This window comes from Onychostruthus taczanowskii, unplaced genomic scaffold (assembly GCF_017590055.1).
Source record: "Onychostruthus taczanowskii isolate IOZ18803 unplaced genomic scaffold, ASM1759005v1 scaffold64, whole genome shotgun sequence".
Classification (NCBI taxonomy): domain Eukaryota; kingdom Metazoa; phylum Chordata; class Aves; order Passeriformes; family Passeridae; genus Onychostruthus; species Onychostruthus taczanowskii.
In genome coordinates, this window is record NW_024504122.1 from 3,610,860 (window position 1) to 3,619,851 (window position 8,992).

Consider the following 8,992-nt stretch of genomic DNA (forward strand, 5'->3'; position numbering starts at 1 on the left):
CAAAACCCGCCCGGCGCCGCCGCTCCCCGGATTCCGCCGCCGCTTCCCGGGGCCGGGGCCGAGGATGCTCCGGCTGCCGGCGGCGGCGGGGGGGCGGCGGGTGCGCGGCGGGGGCTGAACCGCGGCGGCAGCGAGCCCCGGCCTGCCCGGGACACTTGGCGGGGAGGAAGAAGAGGAGGAGGAGGAGGGAGGAGGAAGACGAAGAGGCCGCCTTCAGCCTCGGCCCCGCCATGCCGGGCCCCACCGGGGAGCGTGGCCCGGTGGCAGCGGCTCCCCGGGGGCTGTGAGCGGCCCGGGGCCGGCGGAAGGGGGGCCCCGGGAGGAGGTGGGGGAGCTCCGGGCGGAGGGGGAGCCCCGAGCGGCATGGCCAGCCCCGTCCCCCCCGCCGCCGCCGCTTCCACCGGGATTTAACCGGGGCTTGGATGCTTTCACCTCCCGTTTCCACTTCGGGAGGGCATGTGCGCGGGGGAAGCGGGCCGCCCCCAGCGGAGCCCCCCCGCGCCCTGACTCCACGGTGAGGGGCTCGGCCGCCAGCCCCGTCCCGCCGCCGGCCCCGGAGGACGGGGAGCGCCCGCCCGCCCCGGCCCCCCCTGGCCGGTGGGTACCGGGCGGGGGGCGGCGGGTACCGGCAACTTGTGTTTAGCGTCCGGCGGTACCAACTGGGGGGAGCCCCCCCTCTACCCGACGAGATTTGGGTTTAAACTTTGGGTTTTGGGGAGCCCCGAAGATGCCTTTCCACCCGGTGACGGCGGCGTTGATGTACCGGGGGATCTACACCGTCCCCAACATCCTCGCCGAGCAGCGCCCCGTGGAGATCCCGGAGGATGAGCTGGAGGGTGAGCGGGTTCGGGGGGCTGCGGGGGCTGCCTGGGGACCAGGGGGGATGAGGGGGACATCCCATGGGATTTTGGGGTGAGCAGGTTTGGGGGACCGGGAAGTCCATCCCGCGGGATGCGGCTGTGGGGGAGCCGGGGTGCGCGTTCCCCCGGCGCCGTGGGGAGCTGAGGGCGAGCGGGATGCGGATGGATGGAGAAGGAGGAGGAGAAGGAGGAGGGGAAGGAGGAAAGCTGAAGCGGGGAGGCGTGCGGGGGTCCCGGGCCCCCGGTTGTGGCAATATGACACAGCAGGGACCGGAGATAGTGGCGGGGGGCCGGTTCCCTCCGCGGCGCGGCGGGGTCACCCCCTCCCCGCTGTCATAATATGACAGTGGCTGGTGGCGCGGGGGACCCGAGGGGTGGCTCTCACCCGTGCCACCTCCCGGGTCACGGCAGCTCCACGCAGTCCCGGTGTCACCGGACTCCGGCCGGGAGGAGCGGCCGGCGGGGCTCTGCCCACCCGTGCGATGAGAGGGGCCGAGCTCAGCTCGCTGCCACCAGAATGGCTTTTTCCACCCCAAAAGTTTGCCGGGGCGGCAGGACTGGCACTGGCGGTGCCCGGCTTTGGGGTGTCCCTGGGGAACCCGGGGGAAAGGGGTGCAGCACCCCCGGCTCCAGACCCGCCACCAGGGGGGAAACTGAGCCACGGGGGGTGACCCCACACACGTCCCCACTCTGCCTGGGGAGAGCACCCTTGACCCAACACCAAACCTGGAGCCCTCAGCATCCCCGTGGGGAAACTGAGGCAGGGAGCCACAGGGCTGGGGGTGAGGGGAACCCCAAAATCCATTTGGGAGCCCCGAGCAGGCGCTCACACCAGTGTGCAAGGGGTGTGTGTGTGTGTGTGTGCAGCTCTGCAGGGTGTGCGTGTGCGCTGACGAGCCTGTCACAGCCTCACTGCAGGGGCTGTGTGTGTGCACAGGCATGGCACAGCATGGTACGGCATGGCATGGCATGGCACAGGCATGGCACACCCCCTTCACACCGTGCTGCGGGTGTGCTCACACATCTGCGTGCTCACACATCTGTATGCTCACACATCTGTATGCTCACACATCTGTATGCACATGCATGGCCTCGCTGCAGGGTGTCACTGTGTGTGTGGCTGTGCCAGTGCCAGTGTCACTGTGTGTGTGGCTGTGCCAGTCTCGGTGGCTGGGCCCGTGTTTGTGTCACTGCAGCACGTGTGTGTGCCATGCACAGCCTGGCTGCAGGAGGTGTTTGTGTGAGTGTGCACACGGGCAGCGTCACAGCAGGACGGGCTCGTACGCACAGCCCTGCTGCAGAGGGTGTCGGTGTGCCTGTGCACGAGCACAGCATCGCTGCAACGTGCTGGGGTCTGTGTGTGTGTGTGTGTGCAAACACCAGCACAGCTTTGCTGCAATGGGGCTGTGTCTGTGTGCATGCACAAGTGCAGCTGTGCACAGTGTTGGTGTGTCTGTGTGCACAAGTGCAGCACTGCTGTGATGTGGTTGTGCAGGTCCACGCGTGTGCACACGCGAGTGCAGCACCACTGCAAGGGTGTGTGTGTGTGCAGGCACAGGGATGTCACTGCAGGGGGGCCGTGTGTGCATCTGTGTGTGCACGCACACAAATGCAGCTGTGCCAGGTGTTGATGTGTGCACACACCAGTACAGCACCACTGCGTTGGGATTGTGCACGTCCGGGTATGCACAAGTGCAGCACCACTGCAAGGAAAATGCGTGTGTACATGCTGCCAGTGTCACTGTGTGTGTGGCTGTGCCAGTCTCGGTGGCTGGGCCCGTGTTTGTGTCACTGCAGCACGTGTGTGTGCCATGCACAGCCTGGCTGCAGGAGGTGTTTGTGTGAGTGTGCACACGGGCAGCGTCACAGCAGGACGGGCTCGTACGCACAGCCCTGCTGCAGAGGGTGTCGGTGTGCCTGTGCACGAGCACAGCATCGCTGCAACGTGCTGGGGTCTGTGTGTGTGTGTGTGTGCAAACACCAGTACAGCTTTGCTGCAATGGGGCTGTGTCTGTGTGCATGCACAAGTGCAGCTGTGCACAGTGTTGGTGTGTCTGTGTGCACAAGTGCAGCACTGCTGTGATGTGGTTGTGCAGGTCCACGCGTGTGCACACGCGAGTGCAGCACCACTGCAAGGGTGTGTGTGTGTGCAGGCACAGGGATGTCACTGCAGGGGGGCCGTGTGTGCATCTGTGTGTGCACGCACACAAATGCAGCTGTGCCAGGTGTTGATGTGTGCACACACCAGTACAGCACCACTGCGTTGGGATTGTGCACGTCCGGGTATGCACAAGTGCAGCACCACTGCAAGGAAAATGCGTGTGTACATGCACCAGTACCTCAGTTCAAGGTGTTTGTGTGTTTGTGCACTTGTACAGGTGCATCTGTGCGCTGTGTTGGGGTGTGCACACACAGGTACAGCATCACTGCGAGGTGTCGGGGCGTGCTGCATCCATGCACATGCACATCGCTGCACGGGGGCCGTGAGTGCATCTGTGTGTGTGTTCACACCACATTGCTCCAAGGTGCTGGGGTGTGTTTGCACACTCACACGTGTCACTGCAATGTCTGTGTGTGCACACACAGCTACAGTGTCACTGTGACATGTTCTGGCTGTGTCCCTGTGTGTCCACGCACAGTGTCTGTGCAAGGGGTGTGTGTGTGTCTGTGTGTGTGTGTGTCTCCGTGTGTCTGTGTGTGTGTGTGCGTCCGTGTGTGTGCGTCCGTGTGTGTGCGTCCGTGTGTGTGTGTCCGTGTGTGTGTCTGTGTGTGTGTCTGTGTGTGTCTCCATGTGTGTGTGTCCATGTGTGTGTGTCCTTGTGTGTGTCCGTGTGTGTGGGTGTGCTTGTGTGTGTCTCTGTCTGTGTGTGTCTGTGTCTGTGTGTCTGTGTCTCCGTGTGTGTCTGTGTGTCTGTCACTGTGTGTCTGTGTCTCCGTGTGTGTCTGTGTGTGTCTGTGTCTGTGTCTCCGTGTGTCTGTGTCTGTGTCTCCGTGTGTGTCTCCGTGTGTCTGTGTCTGTGTCTCCGTGTGTCTGTGTCTGTGTCTCCATGTGTGTCTGTGTGTCTGTGTGTGTGTGTGTGTGACTCTGTGTCTGTGTGTGCGCAGCTCCAGTGTCACTGCCAGGGTGTCACAGTGGTGTCTGCAGTGGGGTGTGTGTGAGTCCTGCAGCTGTTGGTGTGTGTCTGTGTGTGTCCCCGTGTGTGTATGCCCATGTGCGTGTCTGTGTCCATCTGTCTGTGTGTGTGTCCATGTGTCTGTCTGTCTGTGAGTCTGTGTGTGCTCACACCCCTCTGTGGTGTCCATGTGCCCACTCCCCATGTCCCTGGGCTGTTGTCCCAGTTCACCCAGTCCCCGGGGTCCCAGTGTTGTGTCCCCCCCTCCCTCAGCACGCACCTGTGGCAGTGGGGACTGATGGCAATGCTGGGAGGCCCATGGTGACCCCACAAGGTGCCAGACCCCCCTGGGCTCCCACCTCCTCCTGTCCCTCTGGTTTGGGGACACCGGTGACATCCTGACACAGCTTCACACTGGGGCTGAGCAGACCGAGGGCACAGCTGGGACAGGGGGTGCTCAGTGGGGAGCCAGGACCCCACTCTGGCCACTGTCAGGACATGTCCTTGCCTGTCCCCCAACACCCTGAGCCATCTGATGAGGAGCCACCTTGGAGTTCTTTGGGATGAGCATCCTTGAAGGATGAATTTTGGGGGTGTCTGGAGTGTAGTGAGGTCCCCCCAGGAGCACAGGGAGAAGCTGGAGGATGTCCCTGCTCATGCAGGGACACTGGCCATGGAGAAGGTCAGACTGAGGCCAAAATCCCACAAAACTCCCCAAAACGCCTTGGAGACATCAGTGATGTGACACCATCCAGGCTGGGATGTTCTCAAGCACTTGGGGTCAGTACTGTCACCCTATATGGGTTTTTTCCCCAAAAACCAAAGTTCACAGCCCATTTCTCCTGCTTGGATCCTCCAGCACGAATCCCCATGGCAGCCACATGGAGAAGGAAGAGGCACCAACATCCTGGCCTGGCTTCCCACTGGCCCCCAGCACAAATTCCCTGGTCCTTCTTTTCCATCAGCCCGGTTCCAGCTTTGCACATCAGGTGGCATCAAAAAGCCAGAAACTGCCCCAAAAAGGAGCAGAGTCCTGAGTGCACCAGGAGGTGGGGTAGAGTCAAGAGACTCCTGCTATGCCTCAGTTTCCCTGCAGCATCTCCCTGCCACCCTGCAGGGATCTTCCCCCACATCCCAGGGGTTCTTTTTGAGCCAGAAACCCCAAACCCCCCACTTCCATCCTCCTCTGCACTGGACAGGGCTGAACACTGCAGCAATTTCGTCAAGATTTGAGATTTTTTTTTTTGGGTGAAGTGTGGCACAGCTCCAGCACCCACCCCTGGAGCCCAGGATGGGGGCACAGACCCACCCTGACACCATGGGATGGGGCACAGTCCCACCCGTGATCCCGGGACCCCGGGATGGGGCCAGTGCCCAGCCCCCGCGGGTCCTCAGGGATGCTCCCGGCTGGATGCTGCGGCGCCGTGGGCGTGCCCCCCCGGCAGTGCCCACCTGGTGGCACCCCAAGCTCACACCCAGGGATGTGCTTTTAGGGCAGAATGCCGCGGTTTCGGCTGTGGCAGTAGCAAGGGCAGGGTGGGTGCGGCGAGCGGGTGACTGGAATTGGGGCAAACATTCGGGGTCTGTTGAGCAGCTGGGACCCTGCTGGGGAGGCTGGGGGCTCCGCGCTGGCCGGGGGGGCAGGGGGGATCCCACAGGGATTCCGTGGGGCTGGAGCAGGGAGCTCAGCCGGACCCATTCCTGCTCTCCCCACAGAGATCCGGGAAGCCTTCAAGGTGTTCGACCGCGATGGCAACGGGTTCATCTCCAAGCAGGAGCTGGGCACTGCCATGCGCTCCCTGGGGTACATGCCCAACGAGGTGGAGCTGGAGGTCATCATCCAGCGCCTCGACATGGACGGTAGGACCCCGGCAACCTGGGATGGGGACGGGGATGGGATCCCCAGCTGGGTGAAACAAATTTTTCCCATATTTCCACCCCACATGCTGGACACTACACGGGATGTGGGATGAGCCCGACCCAGGCTCTGCCTCCCCCTGGAGCCTCCTCCTCATCCATCATCATGATCGTCATTGCCACTGCAGCTTTGTTTGGGATGATTTAAGGATGCTGGATGTTTGTGGGATCGCTAAACCTGCTGGGATGAGGCTGGATCCTGCACCCAGGGTGCATCCTGTACCCTGGGTCGTGTCCCCAGCACCCAGCACCCATCACCCTCCAGCATTCGCTGCCACCGTGACCCTGTCCCCACCCCTGCCTCGCCCATAGGGACCTGAAAGAGCTCCTTAATTTATTGCTTTTCCTTTTTTCCTCCATTTAAAAGCCTTTCCGGCAGCACTGCCAAGGCGCTGCTCCCTTCATTACTCATCGTTAGTGCTGCCCTGACAGCCCCACATCAGTGTCCCCCGCTGCCAGGGGACACAGCCAGAACGGCCACCAAGCACCCCCAGGGTCACAGCCACCACCAGGGTCACAGGCACCACCAGGGTCCCTGCTGGAATTGGGGTCCCAGCTGGAATTCAGGGTCCAACTGCTGTTCAGAGTCCTGGACAGTGTTGGGCTTCCCCAACCAGTACTGGGGGCTCCAGGTGACACTGAGTGCCCCCAGTTCCTATTGGAAGGGGGCCCACATGGCACTGGGGGTCCCCAGATGTTGCTTGGGGTCCCCAGAAAACACTGGGGGGTCCCTACCTGGCAGTGAGAGTCCCAGCCAGCACTGGGGACCCCAGCCAATGTTGCCATCCCAGCTGGTGTTGGGGACACCAAACTATGTTGGAGGTCTCTACCCTGTGTTGGAGTCCCTGGTTGGTTTTGGGTGTCCTCAGCCAACATCTGCGGTCCCCAGTTAGCCCTGGAAGGCCTCCAGATGGCATTGAGGTCCCAGCTGGAACTGGGGTCCAGCTCAAGTTCATGTGCTGGATGATGTTTGGTTTCCCCAGGCAGCACTGGGGTCCCAGATGCTGGTCATCCTGGCCAAAGTTGGAAGTTCCCTAAATTCGCTGGAGGTTCCCAGATGGTCTTGAGATCCCCAAGTGGTTTTGGGGATCTGTGACCCCCATGGGGCCCCGTCTGGGAGGGGGAGTGTCCCATGTGCCCCATGGCCAGGCAGGGGGTGACAGCCAGCCCTGTGTCCTGCAGGTGATGGGCAGGTGGACTTTGAGGAGTTTGTGACATTGCTGGGGCCCAAGCTCTCCACCTCGGGCATCCCAGAGAAGTTCCACGGCACCGACTTCGACACAGTCTTCTGGAAGGTAGGGACATCCCCAGCCCCCTGGGAAGGTAGGGACATCCCCAGCCTCCTGGGGAGGTAGGGACATCCCCAGCCCCCTGCGAAGGTAGGGACACTCCTGTCCCCCAAGGGAAGGCAGGGACACCCCCATCCCCTCCTGGGCCATCACCTCAGAACCTGCACCAGGGAAGGCTCAGGGTCAGGGCCAAAGCAGGGGGTGGGATCAGGGATAGGATGAGGGTCAAGGCTGGAATTGGGGTTGGGCTGAGGGTGAAAGTCAGGCTCTGGTCAAGGACGAGGTTAGGGTTGGTTTAAGATTAGGATTAGGGTCAAGCTCAGGCTCAGGCTCCAGTTTAGGGTTAGTACAAACCTTAGGGTCAGGGTCAGCACTGGTTTAAGGGTCAGAGTTACGGCTAGGTTTAGGATTAGGGTTCAGCTTGGATTCAGGGTTAGGATGAGGGTTGGGATCAGGTTTAATGGTGGGGCCAGGGTCAGGATTGGGGTCAAGAACAGGTTCAGGGTCAGGACTGAGGTCAAGGTCAGGACTGGGGTCAGGGTCAGGATCAGGATGAGGTTCAGGATCAGTGTCAGGGTGCACCCCCTGAGCTCCTGCACCCCTGTCACAAACAGGCCACATTTGGTGCCAGCACCCTCTGTGCGCCCCTCGCTCTGCTGGGGGTCACCAGGACACCAGGCCTTTCCCAGATAATTCCAGGATGATCCACCCAAACCACCACATCCAAAGGTTCTGGGGGACCCCGGAGCCCCTGTGCTGCTGGCCATGGGGTCACCCTGAGTCCCCTGGTCCCTGCAGTGTGACATGCAGAAGCTGACGGTGGACGAGCTGAAGCGGCTGCTGTACGACACCTTCTGCGAGCACCTGTCCATGAAGGACATCGAGAACATCATCATGACGGAGGAGGAGAGCCACATGGGCACGGCCGAGGAGTGCCCCGTGGACGTGGAGAGTGAGTGCCGGGCAGCGGGAATGCCAAAAGCCGCGGGGATGCCAAACCCCCACGGGGATAGCACTGGTTACCTCTAGCACCAGGAGAGTGTATTTGGGATTGGGGTAACGCGCTGTTTGTCCCACCCCCAGCCTGCTCCAGCCAGCAGATCCGCCAGACCTGCGTGCGGAAGAGCCTCATCTGCGCCTTCGCCATCGCCTTCATCATCAGCGTGATGCTCATCGCCGCCAACCAGGTGCTGCGCAGCGGGATGAAGTAACGGGGCGCCCCCGCCGCCGGGGACCCGCAGCGACAGCGAGGAGGAGACGCCTATAAATATCTATAAATATCTCTATGTACATCCATCTGTGGCCCAGAGACGTGACCCCCCCGGGCGGGGGGCAGCCGAGGGGACAGAGCCGCGCCGGGGCCCCGCCGTGCCGGGCGCTGCCGTCGCTGCTGTTGGCAGAGCACGGAGACTTTGGTACCGACACCGACACACCGACCCCCCCTCGCCAGACAAAATCCGACCCGTGAGTGCATGTGACGTGCATGGAGCCCCGTGAGCCCCCTCCCCGCGCCGGGCCGGCGGCCCCTCCCGCGGCGGATCCCGTCGGATTCTCCGATCTAGCGTTAGAGCTCATATTTAGGATAAACCAAATCATCCCCTAAGCAATACACGCGCCTGAGATGGTTCCTAGAGCCGGGAGCGTTTGCATGGACTTGGCTGCCAAGGGCTGGATTCCACCTCCCCAAAGCCCCTCCCTGTCCCCGTGCCGTGCCTCGGTTTCCCCACCTGCCCGGTGCGGGGACATTCCTGACCTCCTGCTTGATGCACTTTGAGCCGACCCCCCTTGGGAAGAGCCGGAGCGACCCCGAGGC

The 8,992-nt window shown here is 62.2% G+C and overlaps 1 protein-coding gene across 1 annotated transcript; it reads left to right on the forward strand.

Moving 5' to 3' along the window:
• Positions 1–727: 727 nt before the first annotated feature.
• Positions 728–8,390, forward strand: CABP7 (calcium binding protein 7). Its single transcript, XM_041420489.1, has 5 exons — positions 728–836; positions 5,690–5,833; positions 7,073–7,185; positions 7,978–8,131; positions 8,263–8,390. Exons 1-5 carry the CDS (start codon positions 728–730, stop codon positions 8,388–8,390), a joined length of 648 nt encoding a protein of 215 aa, XP_041276423.1.
• The last annotated feature ends 602 nt before the right edge of the window (positions 8,391–8,992 follow it).